The sequence below is a fragment of the Panicum virgatum genome, chromosome 7K (assembly GCF_016808335.1).
Source record: "Panicum virgatum strain AP13 chromosome 7K, P.virgatum_v5, whole genome shotgun sequence".
NCBI lineage: Eukaryota > Viridiplantae > Streptophyta > Magnoliopsida > Poales > Poaceae > Panicum > Panicum virgatum.
In genome coordinates this window covers 33,002,632-33,017,815 of record NC_053142.1, presented here as the reverse complement: position 1 = coordinate 33,017,815, position 15,184 = coordinate 33,002,632, and the positions used below count along the sequence as shown (strand labels likewise).

The 15,184-nt window shown below is 45.8% G+C and overlaps 2 protein-coding genes across 2 annotated transcripts; both read right to left on the bottom strand.

Moving 5' to 3' along the window:
* Positions 1-6,007: 6,007 nt before the first annotated feature.
* Positions 6,008-7,347, bottom strand: LOC120640139 (MEIOTIC F-BOX protein MOF-like). The gene is made up of 2 exons (XM_039916015.1): positions 6,709-7,347; positions 6,008-6,595 (listed from the first exon to the last, which is right to left on the bottom strand). Exons 1-2 carry the CDS (start codon positions 7,345-7,347, stop codon positions 6,008-6,010), a joined length of 1,227 nt encoding a protein of 408 aa, XP_039771949.1.
* A 1,867-nt stretch (positions 7,348-9,214) lies between these two features.
* On the bottom strand, positions 9,215-13,547 carry LOC120641063 (MEIOTIC F-BOX protein MOF-like). Its single transcript, XM_039917024.1, has 5 exons — positions 12,596-13,547; positions 12,353-12,520; positions 12,196-12,252; positions 9,768-9,923; positions 9,215-9,677 (listed from the first exon to the last, which is right to left on the bottom strand). Exons 1-5 carry the CDS (start codon positions 13,082-13,084, stop codon positions 9,462-9,464), a joined length of 1,086 nt encoding a protein of 361 aa, XP_039772958.1. The 5' UTR covers positions 13,085-13,547; the 3' UTR covers positions 9,215-9,461.
* Positions 13,548-15,184: the final 1,637 nt, after the last annotated feature.

The following is a 15,184-nucleotide window of genomic DNA, read 5'->3' as shown; positions in this document are numbered from 1 at the left end:
AAGCCGGTGATCATCCCTCTCTTGTGGGCTTTCTTGAGGTTGCTCATGCCAATATGAGCAATTCTTTTATGCCAAAGCCACCCAAGAGACGACTTGGTGAAGAGGCATGTCATGGAGCTTATGTGCTTTGAAGAGAAATCCACCAAGTAAATGTTGTCATGCCTAAACCCCGTGAATACCAATGACTTGTCTTCTTCAAGAGTTACTACAACACCATTCTTGTCAAAGGTACACGTTAGTCCAAGATTACATAATTGAGCAATTAAAATAAGATTAAAACTAAGTGCTTCTACAAACAAAATATTAGAAATAGATAAGTCTTTTGAAATTGCTATTCTACCCAAACCTAAATTTTTTTCCCTTGAGTTATCACCATATGTGACATGTTCATGATCGCCGGGGTCTTCAAGAGAGGTGAACATGCTATCATTGCCGGTCATGTGTTGAGAGCAACCGCTATCAAGTACCCAATGTTTTCCACCGGCTTTGTAGTTCACCTACACACATGAGAATTCACTTTTGAGTTTTTGGAACCCAAACAAGCTTTGGGCCTTGCACATGTGTGACAAGAGCTTTTGGGACCCAAAGTTGCTTGGAGAGCTTCTTCTTTGATTGCTTAGCGATTTTGCCAATGAATTTGTCCTTCACCTTGCCCTTTACTTTACTCAAAAGAAAATGGTTATTTTGAAACATTGATGAGTAATTCTTTGGTAAAGTGGGAAGAGGGCGTGATGGTAAGGTGCACTCCCTAGAGTGGTGCCCGGTGACTTGGCAATGTTGGCAATATGAACCAACTTCCTTGATGAAGCTAGTGTTGATCTCCGGAGAAAGAGTAGTGCCTTGATTTGGCTCCGGAAATGAACCAAGACCTCTCTTGCCATAGTCACGGGCATTGTTGAAGAGAATTTCCTTGTGGATGTATTCTCCTCGTGAGAGCTTCTCCACACTACTCTTGAGACTTGCCACTTGATCCATCAATTCCTTTTTCCTAGAAGGAGCAAGCTCGGGCACAACATTAGTAGCACTTGCATCAATGAGTAGGTCATCACATGAAGTAGAAGTATTGACCTTTTTAATATTTTCATTGAAAGAGTTCTCAAGACTTGGGTCAATTGCTTCATAGGCAAATTCAAGTTCTTGATATTTGTGAGCCAACTCTCTATGCTCTTGTTTAAGCTTTTTGTGGTTCTCTTCAACTTGCTTAGCAAGTACACATGACTCATTGTGATTTTTGAGCAAGTCATTGTACTTGCCAAGCAAATCGGAGTGGGCAAGCTCTAACTTGGCATGAGTGCTCTCAAGAATCTTGACTTGGCCCTTTTTCCCTCTTGATGACGGATGTATACTCATTAATGAGGTTAGTAAACTCATAAGGGTCAAGCTCTTCATCACTATCATTTTCACTCTCATATACCTTAGAGTTACCTTTGGCTATGAGGCACATGAGAGGTGGAGGTAGCGATGGTTCTTCATTGGTGAGAACAATAGTGACGATGTCTTCTTCATCACTTGAATCTTCACTTGATGAGACATCGGTCACCCATTCTTATTTTTCCACCAAGAAGCTTCTCTTGGTGTGGCGTTTCTTCTTTGGGAAGAGCTTGGTCTTCTTGTCATGGCTCTTCTTCTTCCCAAGTTTCTTGTTCTTGTTCTTCTTTTCATCTTCATCATCATCACTTGAATCATGGTGATGCTTGCTCTTGCTGTCCTTCTTTCTCTTGTCCGTCTTGGGGCAATCGGGAGAGATGTGACATTTTTCTCCACAATTGTAGCATGTTTTGTACTTGACATCTTCCCTTGGCCGGAACATTATTCTTTTAGGGTCAAAGTTGTAACCCTTCTTGTTTATCTTGTCACTCAAGCGTGTGAACTTTCTCATCATGAGAGCAAGTTCTCCATCTTCTTCATCATCGGATGAGCTTTCATGATGATCTTCTTCTTCATTATTTGAGTTTGATTCTTGCTTGATCATCTTGTGCTTGCGGGGCTTGTTGGCCTTGGTTTTGAGAGCGATTGTTTTGCTTGTAGTTGGCTCTTCGGACATACCAAGGATACCCATTTCATGAGCGCGAATTTCGCCCACAAGCTCTCTCACTTCCATCGTATCAAGATTCTCCTTTTGAAGCATCACATTGATGATGTTGTACTTGGGCATCGGAAGGAACATGAGAATCTTGCGGTTGATGGAGCCACTGTCAATTTTAGATACTTCAAGAGCATTAATGTCCTTGACAATGACATTCAAGCGTGAATACATATCATTGCAATTTTCATGAGATAGCATTTTAAAAGAATCATACTTAGCTCTAAACAAGTGATATTTTTGCTCACAAACATTTGTGGAGCCTTCATGAATTTCAATGAGCTCTTTCCAAATATCACTTGCCAAGTCCATGACATTAACTCTAGCAAAGACTTCCTCACTAATAGCTTCGAAAATTGCATTTCTAGCCTTAGCATTCCAATTTAATTGTTCCGAGGTGGGAGTTCCGGTGAACCCGCTCTTTGTTGCTAACCACACTTCGGGGGCAATCGCATCAAGGTATGCGGCCATGCGAACTTTCCAATAAGCAAAGTTCTTGCCCTCGAAGTGAGGCGCCGAACCACTCATCTTGGCCATAGCTCTAGGCGGTGAAGCCTAATGATCCAAATGAGCAACGAGGCTCTGATACCAATTGTAAAGATCGATGGACCAAGAGGGTGGGTGAATTGAGACTTTTTCAAATTTCTAAAACAAATTAAAGCAACCTTAACCTATGCAATGCTAGTAAGGCTCAATTCACCAACCGGCTAACTAAGCACACTACACAAGCTACCAAAGATACAACAAGGTATGAAACTAAGCAAGGTAGCGCTAAGTTATGATCTCTAAGGTCAAGCACATGAATAATTGCATGAAAGTAAGTGCTTGAAAGTAAAGAGTGGGCAAGAGACAACCGGATTTTTTCCCGTGGTGTCGATGTGTTGGCACACACCCCTAATCCACGTTGTGACACTCACTAAGAGTCTTGTCACCTCCCATGTCACCGAGACGAGGGCGCTCACTAAGAGTCTCCGTTCACCATCCCGGCATGGTGGAGCTCATGCCACGTACAAACTTCTTCGGGCTCCCACAATCCTTGGCAAGCTCCGTAAGAAACACCTTCAATCACCAAGATCGCCTAGGTGCTGCCAATCACCAAGAGTAACAAGCTAGGGCCTTCACTTGAGCAAGAACCGATCACCAAGAACGGATGCACACAAGTTTCTCTCTACTCAAGTCCTTAGTCTTACTTCTTGAATGATTGAATGAACAAATGTATGGAAGATGAAGCTCAAGGTGGCTCTCAACAATAGTATGAGTGTATGAATGTTGCCTGGTGTCAAGAGAGCTCAAAATGACCCATTGGAGGCGTATATATAGGCAGCTCACACGAATAGAGCCGTTGGAGAAAAGCTGCCAGAAAAGTACTTAATGCCGGTTAATCCGACGAACCTCCAATAGCCAGCGTCGGTTTAACCGATGAATGTAAACTGCCCATTTGGAAAACTTGCCGTTACAACTTGGACAGATTAACCAACGTATCATCGGTTTAACCGGTGAGTGTAGTTGTCCACTAATCAACTGAAAAACCAACTCTCTGGACAACTGCACCGACGTTAACTCAAATCCATCGTCGGTTTAACCGGTGAGTATAACTTCTGAAATCCCTGGGAAAACCAACTCTCTGGACTAATGCACCGACGTTAATTTCAAACATCGTCGGTTTAACCGGTGTATAGACCTTGCCTCAGCTTCTGAGTCCATTACACCGACGTATTCAATTTCAATAACGTCGGTTCAACCGGTGAATGTACTTGTACAGACTCTGATAACTTCGTTTAACCGACGTATAGAAAATTGGAGGCATCGGTTAAACTGGTGTATAGACTTTTTCTGATTTGAGTCTTGAATGAAATCCAAATATTCTTGAGATATAAGTTGAAAACCACTTATTTGAACTTCTTAGGAACCTGAGTGACCATAGTGTGCATCCATTTTTGATTGACCATGTCCATTCTCAAGTTACTTGGCCTTTACTCCTCTTAATAGTGCGACCTCTACAAAACTATAAAACATATACTAATCTAAGTGTCCTTCTCAACCTTGCGACATTTAGAACTAGAAAGATCCTTAGTCTTGTTATATATTTGAGTTGAATACCGAGATCGCATTTTTGAATAATGACATTGAGGGGCCTCTTTAACATATGACCAAATGAGCGATAATGTTTCATTAAGCTGCACAAACTCATTAGTCGCAATAATGGTTGTCATTAATCACCGAAACATACCTAGAGGGCCTAGATGCTTACACTAGGTACTGGTTCATCTTCATACCGGTACTTTTGGGGTGGATGGAATCTATGGATGAGATTTAGGTACCGGGTGGTAACTTTTATACTAATACCGGGTGATACCACCAACCGGTGCCCATGGATGAGCCTTAGGTACCGGTTCCAACCGGTACCTTAGGAGCCTTAGGTACCGGATGGTGTTACCTTACGCCGGGGATCTAGTATTCTTGCCCCTGTTTTGAGTGCTAAACGGTGTTTTTAAGCCCCTACCTTTTTGTTTTGTGCGATTTTTCCCTCGTTTTCTAAAAACAAAGCTCTAGGTAGTCCCTATTCTATTAGGAGTTAAAAGTGTTAAATTTGTAGCTAAATGTTAGATGTACCTTATGTTGTTTTGCCCTTCTTTTGACATCTAGCACTGCCAGCCCTCTGACTAGCAGGCCCCACAGTCAGAGGAGGCCTTGCCGGCCAAGACCGAGGCATGGCAAACACCATGGCTAGCCAGAGAGCCATGGCCAGCGGCTCGGCTAGCAGCTTCGGCCGGCGGCTGGACGGGCCGGCCAATGCGCATGGGGAGGCCGCGGCACCAGGACCACACGGGGCGACTCGCGCCTAGGCAACGCTCCGGGGCTGCCACGTGAGCGCTGGGAGGCCGCGCGAGCCCACTCTCCTGTTGCTGTAGCTAGGGTTTCAACGGGGCGTGTCTTCGAACGTGACAATTTGGGGATGAAAGGGGAGAGCTTTTGGATAAGATTAGAGGTACTACAGTCTTTTCCCATTGCTCTGAATTTTTTTTATTTTTTTTTCTATTTTTTAGTGGGCATCCAACAAGCAGGGTTAAATACAGGGGAAAACGGTGACTTTGTTTTCAAAAGACTGGTGGTGGGGGAATCTCACACAGTTGAGAAAATGAAGGTAAAATCACCGTTTGACTTTAAAATAGGAGTAAGAACGTCAAAATACCTTACTCAAAAAAGTCAAAAAGGACAATAGAGTGACCCCTCATCAGTTCTATGGAAGGCACAGGCACTATATTATAAAGTTTTCCCTAAATAACCTGGTCGCCTACGATTCAGTCATACCTCGCCATTCATGCTTCACCAAGTTTACCACCAATGTTGAGTTCGGGTTCTGTGTTTATTGGGGGGGGGGGGTTAGCATTAGAGGGTGTGGGATTGAGATTCGGTGCCGTACGTCACCGTGACTTTGAGTCACCGACGTGTGGGCCCGAAATCTGTCGGTCCCACACGTCGGTGACTCAAAGTCACGGTGACGTACGGCACCGGATCCACGTCCGAGGGTGTGAGGGGGGGCGTGGTAGCAGCTTGGGGAACGGTGGTGCGTGGTTCTAGTTTCAATGAGTTTTTCTTCAGATTCTGTTCATGTGATGGAGTGACATTTTGAAACAGGGGAGCATTTAAAACCGAATGATGAAAACAAACTCTGAATGCTGATACTCGTTATTTTTTCTTTTATCCTTTTGTTGGTGTTACGTATATGTGTACTGTTTGAAAAAAAGGGATTATAATTTTCCTATTATCGTGGAATGAAACTCAAATTGGAGTCTTGCATTTCTAATTTCCAAGAAGAACTAAGCATCTTTTGGACTATTTTATTCGAATTTGATTCTCTAAGTCAAAGTTTACATATATATACATGCGCCAAAATGCCAAATCTTCATACGTACGAAATTATCACTGTGAGCCTCCCATGCTCGACAGAAATTTCGACCGGACCAGCCACCATCCTTGTATCTCCTCCAACGCGTCGTCTAGCTCAGAGACGTCCTGGTCGTCGTGGTACTCGAGCTCCACCGACTTGAGGTTCCTGCACGCGTACGGCGTCGGAACGCGCCTGTCGTCGGACGACCTCGGCTTCCTCTTCTTCCTCCTGGAGCCACCTTCAAACGAGCAGTAGCGCAGCGCGAGCGTCTCCAGGCCGGGGGAGTTCCGGAGGAAGCGCCGCAGTACCTGGCACCCGACCCCGACGTCGCACTCGTCGAGGACCAGGGCGGTCAGGTTGCGGAACTCCGGGGAACCTCCGGGCTGCTCCTCGCCGTCGTCGGCGTCGAGCAAGGCCGTCGCGCCGAACCCGTACAGGCTCAGACTCCTCGCGTGGCGCAGGGAGCGCAGCAGCCCGGCGAAGCCGGCCGGGTGCTCCAGGGACGCTTCGAGGAGGGACGGCATCTCGCACTCCGAGACGACCGGCGGCGGGTTGCCGTGGATCCGCTGCATCCGCAGCGAGGCGAGGCGAGGAGCCGCGAGGGCAAGCACGTCGACGACCTGGACGGCTGGACGCAGGCGGCGCAGTTGTGGATGGCCAGGTTCTGGAGCGAGGCGGAAGCGATCCGGGGGAAGTAGTAGTCGCACTCCTCGAGCCGCAGGTCTTGGAGGACCGGGAGCTCGCTGGCGATGGCGTCCGCGAAGTCGCCGCCCCAGCTCTCCAGGCCCAGGCTCACCCGGCGCAGCTGCAGCGCCCTGAGGCGGCTCGTGCAGGCGCGGGAGTAGCCGAAGAACGAGAACTCCGGGCGTTCCGGGAAGAGCGGGCCGCCGCCGTCGCAGCGGATGGCGACCGCCAGGGGGCGGCGCGCGAGCGCGCGGCGGATCCACCTGCCGGCCATCTCGAAGAGCACCAGGTCGGTGGCGCGCAGCCGGAACGCGCCCAGCGGCTCGCCGGCGGCGGCGGCGCGGCTCGTCGTCACACGGTCGCCGTAGTCCTCGAGCCTGAACCACCTCTCCCGCTCCTCGTCCAGGCGGCGCATCATCGCCGCCGCCCCGCCGTCGAGGTCGAGGGGCGGCGACCAGCGCGTGGGCGGCCTACCGGCCCGGAACGCGCGCTTCTGGTCGATGTCGATGCACGAGGGCGGGTACGGCACCGCGTGCCAGAGGCCCCGCCAGCGCCGCGACAGCACGCCCGTCCGCACCGCCTGCCGGAACGTGAGGCGCGACAGGACCTCCAGCAGGACGCCGTCTGGCAGGGCGCCCAGGCGGTCCGCCGCGGCGGCGCGCTCGCGCGAGGCCGAGGGCGTCTCCATGGCGATCGAGATCGGTTAGCCGGTGGCGCTGCGGCCTCCCGCTGTATTTATGAGCGCGGGTACGCGCATGCGTGGTCAGTCCGTTCGTCCTACTCGGATTCGGAAGGCAATCGATCGGATTTCCCCTTGGATCATGGCGTTCCGCCTCGGTCTCGTTCGACCACGCCACGCGTGCGCTCGGCGCCTCAGGAAGGGCGGACTCGGACACCGTGGCCGTGCAGGCGTGATGCCGCCGAGGCCGCGGAGGACCCACCGGGCGGAGGGCGTCGCGCTCACCTCGTCGGCAATGTGCAGGCGGAACGAGCCCGGCGGCGGCGGCGGCGAGAGCCCTGGAGCAGGGTCGCCAGCAGGGCGTCGGCCAAGTGTTTAGCCCTCCTGTCCTGGAAATCGCGCTGGTCGATGTCGATGCGGCAGAGCCGCAGAGGTGCCGCCCGCCTCGACAGCACGCACGTCTGCGCACCAACCGTCATGGGGAGGAGGCAAGTCCCGTCTCCCCGATCGACCTTGTCTACGTGCTCCGTCCCCCGCCGCCTCACGAGCAGGGTTTTAAAATCCGACCGGTGACCGGTAACTGCCGGCCTCCGGTTCCGGTATACCGGTCTGGTTTGGTCGGTTACCGGTCGGAACTGGACAAATTCAAATTTAAATTCAAACTTCCCAGTTCAATCGGTTCGTACCGGTATACCGGCCGGTTTGGCCGGTATACCGGCCGGTTTGACTGGTAACCGGTCAAATTCATTTTTTTTTTCTTTTTTGGTTTAAATTCAAATGCCCGCAAAGTATACTAAATAAATGTTTGTATAACATATTTTAGTCTAAATAAACCCTCCAACCCTCTTTTGTACTACTTTTACATTGTATTTGTATACTTTTGTATGCACGTTTTTTTTTGTTTAACTTCAAATCCCCGCAAACTATACTAAATGAACGAATTTTTTGAGAAAATTTGACACCATTAGATTAGTCGCATCTTGAAGTATTTTTAGGAATTTTTTGAGAATTTTTCATTTTTTGAATTCAAATTTAAATTTTGAATTTGGACCGGTTTCATACCGGACCCGGTCCGGACCAGTTTGACCGGTAACCGGTCAAACCGGATCGGTTACCGACGGTTTGGTGAACCCTGCTCACTAGTAGGGCTGTACGCCGAGCTGGAAACTCGCTGGCTCGGCTCCATTATTGCTCGGCTCGGCTCGGCTCGGCTCGGCTCGATGGATTTTTCTAACGAGCTGAGCATCTATTTTTGCTCATTTCATTAATGAGCTGGCTCGAGCCAAGTCACAAGCTGCTCACAAGCTAACCGAGCTTTAAGGCTTAAGGGAGCTAAGAATTTAGGGCTTAAGGGAACTAAGAATTTTGTGTTTGTCTTTTCAAGAAATAGATGACGGGGATAATGTTGAGTGGATGGAATTTTGGACTTTTGGAAGTTGAAACTTTATGCTTGCCATATATAACTTTATATATATTGTGATTGTAATACTAAATTTACATGTGTAATATTAAAAAAAAATAGATGTGGTTTGCGAGCCTAATGAGCTACCTCGAGTTATTAACGAGCCAAGCCGAGTAACTATTTTTGCTCTTTTTGTTAATGAGCTGAGCCGAGCTAGAGGCTCGGCGTCCAGCCCTACTCACGAGGCCGCGCCTCAACAACGCGTCCTGTTCCCCGTCCCGTTCAGGAGGAAGCCTGCCCCTTGCCGCCCCTTGCCTCGCCAGCATCCCACTCTACCACGACGGCGGCGCCATCGCTCGCCAGAGTTGCAATGTGAAATTTGTGGTTCGAATTAACGCTATGCTGCAGGGGTAGGACAGTAAACAGGGGAGGCCCGAAGACGAGCACAACATGTCTGCAACAAAATGTCAGAAGTAAACTTTCCAATTCAAGACGGGATGCATCCTCCATTCCAACTGGACACCTCAACATACCATGCAGCACAACCTTAAGTTATATTAAGAAAATAAGAAAATGTCAGAAGTAAACTCGTGGCCCGTATATTTACAGCACATGGTTTATCTGAAAATAGCCCGCGGCACACTCGCACACACAAGAATACTTCCGGTCTACTGCCTAGAGCAAGGCTGAGTCGTCGTCGTCGTCTTCTTCTTCTTCTTCTTCAATCTTCATACTTCTGAAGTGTTATAGTATTATTTGGTGCCCAGCCTGAGATGCCCAGAAAAAGACCAACCAGTCCCTGGATTTTGCTACCATTTTTATAGATGATTTCAGTGGACTTAAGCTTCTGACACTTGAAATGAACAAGGGTCTGGAACTGACAATATCCCTTCTCCGACCTGGCTTTTCCTTTCCCTCCTAGGAAAACATTGGGTAGCTGTTTCCATCATAAAAGATTCCTAAGTTACCCATAGCAACCTAAATTGGGCAAAAGAATTTCAATGGACTGAGAGCAAAACAATATTACCTTGCAAAGCCGTACTGTGAGCTTTTCCAAATTAGGAGAGCTCCGTAGAAAGTGGCGCAGTAATCGGAAGTTGTCGTGCAAATCACACTCATCCAGCAATAAGGTTCTCAAGTTTTCAAGTATAGGAAATTCAATTAGTCCAACAACTGGCCTCACCTGAAACCAAGACAACTTGTTAAATCGTCCACAGAAATTACTCACAAAATATTTTCCATAAAAAAGAAGTGGGGCAGGTGCAATCCCTATTATTTGAGAAGGGGATAAGCAGGGTCTAGAGAGAGTCAAACTGCAAGCAATAATACAATATCATGTCATCATCCTCCAACAAAGAAAGTTACGCTGCGCATTGGATTGCTGGCAAGAAATAAAGCGCACATGCAACACACTCAGACAGTAACAGTAAGGCTAACCAGTGGGGCAGGTTTAAAAACAAAGGAATGGTACAGCTTTAATGAAACCACAAGGTTGCTGGGCTTTTACTAGCTTACAAGTTTAGTACAGAAATCAAAGTCAGGTGGTCACAACTCTCAAAACATTAGCCTAAAAAAACCCAACCTAGAAGTGAGATGCAGCGCATATTGATGGTATTTAAAACTCAGGTGATTATTGCGGTGAAACTGAAATTTGTTCTGGAACTTTAAATGATCTGTTCCTGGGGAAAAAAGGGGAAAATTTACACATTTGTTTTATATATAAGCAGGTCTCAATCTCTTAGCAGTTAGCACAGATTAATAATGCATTAGTGTGTACCAATGTACTATGGAATAATTTACTGTTAGGGTTGCCCTTTCCTGAGGTACCAGGGAAGACCCTAGCATATAAAACAGTTGAAAAGTAACTTAACATCATCAGTCAGAGCCTTCCTTCTGTGAATTTATAGCTACAGACCTATAACTATGGGTAAGGCTACAGCCATAGCGAATTTACGGCTAGCTATGGGGCATATTCGGCGCCACAGCATTATGCCGCTACAAACACTATTTGAAATCTTGGAAAACAGGAAACTAAAATCAGAGTCCAAAATTTTCTAAAATTGGTATTAAGTGTTGAAAAATAATCAAAGACTTGGCAAGTACAGGACAGTGCATAACTGCATAAGCGTGTGCTTTGTTTTCCTTCCTGTAACTATGTAGTGAACACTATGTTGTACTCCAGTTTAAAGAAGGTTCTCAATGTGTAATTGTATAATTCGTGCTAGATGTATGTGATGAGAACAACTGTAACTCTCCAGACTAACGTGGCATGTCTAGGCAGCAAGTAAAATGTAACTAGCTCTCATATAAATATAAAAATCAGATGGGCGGGAGGAGTGTTACCCACGCTCTCTCGCATGAGTAAGAAATCCAGGGGAGTTGTGCTTGGTGTTTTGATCCTTCAGCTCAGCCTTCATTAAAAATAGGCCCTAGTAGGCAGTGGCGGAGCTGGTGAATCTCCATGCCTAGGGCCCCTATCTAAGAGATCAAACAACTCATGTCCGGCCACGTACAGATAGATCACAGAAGTAAAAGAAGATATCTCAAGCCTGCGATTAATTGCACAACATACTTGATAAAAAAAATGATGTAGTGCCTAATTCAAAGAAACTAACAGGAACCCCACGCTATGTGCGGGCTAGCGAACTAAAAAAAAAACTGCTCATAAAAAGAGTAAAATACACCACACGTGTTAGAATTCCTAAATACTACATGCTCTTGAGTGTCCAAGTAAATTGCTTTAATTTATTTGTATTGTATAATATTTTTTGTCATCAAATACAACATCACTGCTGCTATCGAAAATCCTCACTCCAATTTATGTCAGTGCGTGTCCAATCTGGAATTTTATTACAGCAAGTTGCACATGAATACCAACCCAACGAGCATAAGACAAAGCAAGGAATGAAATTGTTTTTCATTCTAGGGCCAAAGAATGTTCATATCTCGGAATCTTAAGTATACCTTTTTGACAGACTGAATCTAAAGAATGTTGGATAGAGATTGATGGAAATGGGATTAGAATGCCTGCTGATGAAGTGCTGCTGCCGTGGGACCGTGCTCGTGCTGCTGTGCTCCCCAACAGTGGCCAGCGGCTGCCCATCTGCACGACATCACGAACACGGAGCATGGCGCGCCACCCGCTGCGAGCAGGAGCACTCAACAGGTCCAGGCCTCCGTTGCCTTGGTGTCTGACAAGGGGATATAAGGGGGATTTTGGGCCACATCTAGGGTCGTGGCCCTAGGCCCATATCCGCCCCTTCTAGTAGGCAATCTATATTGCACGGGGTTGGTGTTAAGAAATAAACGAGTAACATAAGGGTAAAACAACTTAGCACCATACTAGCGATCAGTTTGCATACATCTTAGGAACAGAAATCAGATGACCAACTAAAAATAAATAATAGAGTTTAAAGATCCATCTCTCTCTCTGACAAAGAAAGAAAAAGGCGTACCGTTTTAAGGGTCGGCTTGTTGACCATTTGCACCTCCCTTTGTGTACCTTCATCATACTTTCAATTGCACAAAGTCATGTAAGATGTTGATGCAGATATGCAGATTTACATAATCCGTATATATTTTTTTATTAAAAAATTAAGATAACAATCCTACCCAGAAATCTTTCAAAGTAAGCATCTCCAGATTAGGAAGCTTCTGCAGCAATCTTCCAAGAGCTTTGAATTTGTTCACATCACTTTTGCTGTAAAAGCAGCCGTCGAGGTATAAGGTTCGCAAGTTGTCAAATACTGGGGATTTATCGAATTCCTCATGTAGGATTGCCTGAAATAGAGAAATGGAAACAAAACTGAGGCCATGATCAGCTTAGTAGACGCGTCTCTAGTAAGCAGATCATACCATTGCACTAAAACAAACCAGCTCCAAGCCCGTCACATTGAATAGGCTGCCCAGAAGGATTGCCTCGCCTCTTCGAGATAATTGATCAGATCCCAAAATCCATGCCTCGGCAAGGAACTTTTCTGTATATAATAAAACACCATTTCTATGAAGGCTGAGGTACAGAGAAGCAAGAGAAGGAGCTCTGATGACCAGTTTATCTGCAGCTCCATCTGAGCAATCAACAACATTCAACTTCTTCAATGTGTCAGAATGAAGGCCACTGAACTCACGACATCTCCATAGTTGCAGATCTTCTAGGACTGGGCACTCAGATCGGAGCTGCTCTCCGAAAATGTACCCGAGACACACCAGAAAGAACCAAACGTTTGAGATGACAAGAAAACGGTTTGGGTAGTTGATATGGAGCACCCAAGCGAGCAGCAGGAAGCCGGATGTGGAGCTCCACTGGGCGGTACTCGATGGCACGGCTAATCCATCTATCGACATCCCGACGCCAATCAACTCTAACTGAACCTGTACTTAACCGGAATGCATCCAGCCGCGGGGCCCTGTGACGCATCAGCAGGTTGGCGGTGAAATTCTCCATCCTTCCCCACCTCGCCGCCTTCCCACACTGTCCCGGGGCGGGGCTTCCGCATTTGAATTCCTTGATGTTGAGGTTGATGGCAGGCATCGAACGCCACAGATCTATCCACCGCTTGGAATGCCCGGTGGTATGCACGGCCTGCCGGGACCGGAGGAAGGAGAGGATGTGGTGGAGGAGCTCGTCCGGCAGGGCGCTCAACCGGTCGGGTGCCGAGCCGCCGCCCGCGCGGGCCCGCTTGGGGGCGGCCTCCATCTCCATCGCGGCTACCCCGCACCGCTCCTTCCGCCGCCCCCCGGTGGCTGGAGCTGTAGATCCCAGTCGACACTCGACGCAGGAGCTGAATGGCCCCTGATGGGCTGGCTTGACCGTGTTCCGCAGGAGTCCGGCCCATAAAGAGAGGGAAAAAGAAGAAGAAAAAAAAGTCATTTTTACCTCCCTGGATTTTAGACCGAGTCTGTTTTTCCTCCCTGAACTTTGAAACCGGCCGACCAGCCTCCCCAGACTTCCGAAACCGGTCGCACGACCTCCTTGAGTGGGTTTGAGGGCGGTTTTACTATTTTTCTTTTATGTTTATTTTAACTGAATCTTTGAAAAATCATACTAAATCATAAAAAAATTATAAAATAGAAAAATACTATTTTTGAACTCCATATGAGTAGATATACGCAGCGAACATATTATATGTTATACTTTAGTATAAATATTTTGCTATATCTTTAAATATATACTTTTCTGTAATTAATTTATAGCTATAGTTTCTGTCATCCAATTATTGTGAAATTTTTATGGTAAGCTAATTATTATATGATTGAGCTGTAGTAAAAATTTTATGATTATTGAATCATGTATGGCTGAGTTATAAATTTATCTAGGTTTATCTATAGATTCATCTAGATTTTTCTATAGATTTATCTAGTTTATGTAAATAAATTTATAGATTAGTCATACATTATTCAATAATTATAAAAATTTTACTACAGTCAGTCATATAATGATTAGTCCCCCATAAAAATTTCATCATAATTGGGCAACAAAAATTGTAGCTATAAATTAATTACAGAAAAGTATATATCTAAAGATATAGCAAAAAATTTGTACTAAAGTATACCATATAATATATTCACTGCTTATATCTACTCACGTGGAGTCCAACAAAATTGGATTTCCTATTTTATAAATTTTTTATAGTTTACTATCATTTTTCAAAGATTTAGTTAAAATAAACACAAAAGAAAAATAGTAAAACCGCCCTCAAGCCCGCTCAAGAAAGTCGTGGGACCGGTTTTGGGAGTTCGAGGAGGCTAATCGGCCGGTTTCAAAGTTCAGGGAGGAAAAGCGGACTCGGCCCAAAATTTAGGGAGGCAAAAAGGATTTTTTACGGTGTGCATATTCTCGGCAAAACCCGACACAAAATAAAAAGTGCTCAAGATAGTTAATCTAACAGTGAGATAGCCAATTTTAAATACTCCTACTTTGGTTAGCATGCAGAGCTAATGGGAAATATGGACAATTTTAATCCAACCTTTTTGCTAGGCATCTCGAGCTGTGCAATCAAAGAATACAAATATATTTGTGATTTTTTATGAATTTTAGTTCTTTTTTCTATTTTTCTTTCAACAAAGAAGATGAGAAAATCTGCATATGTTTATGAATTAACTTACGGCTTCGAAAGTTTATTTGAGAGGTTCCGTTCATTTTAGAGTATTTCATGCAACATATGGTACTTATATGAAAAAAATGTGGTACTATAAATTCCATACTATTATTTATAAAAATATTTCATGTTAGTTTTATGTGATAAGTATTTTTTAAATAGTTAATGAAATTCCTCTTGTATTTATATTTTATATTTTCTGCCGTCTTCTTTGAATTTCCTACCATTTTTTCTTTCTTTGTGTGGCCTTTTCGCTTTCCTCCTCGCCCCTTCCTCTTCCCCCAATCTCCGACAGTTCCCAATTTCCCACCCCGCCAAACCGTGCTACAGCTGAGAGAGGCGAAAG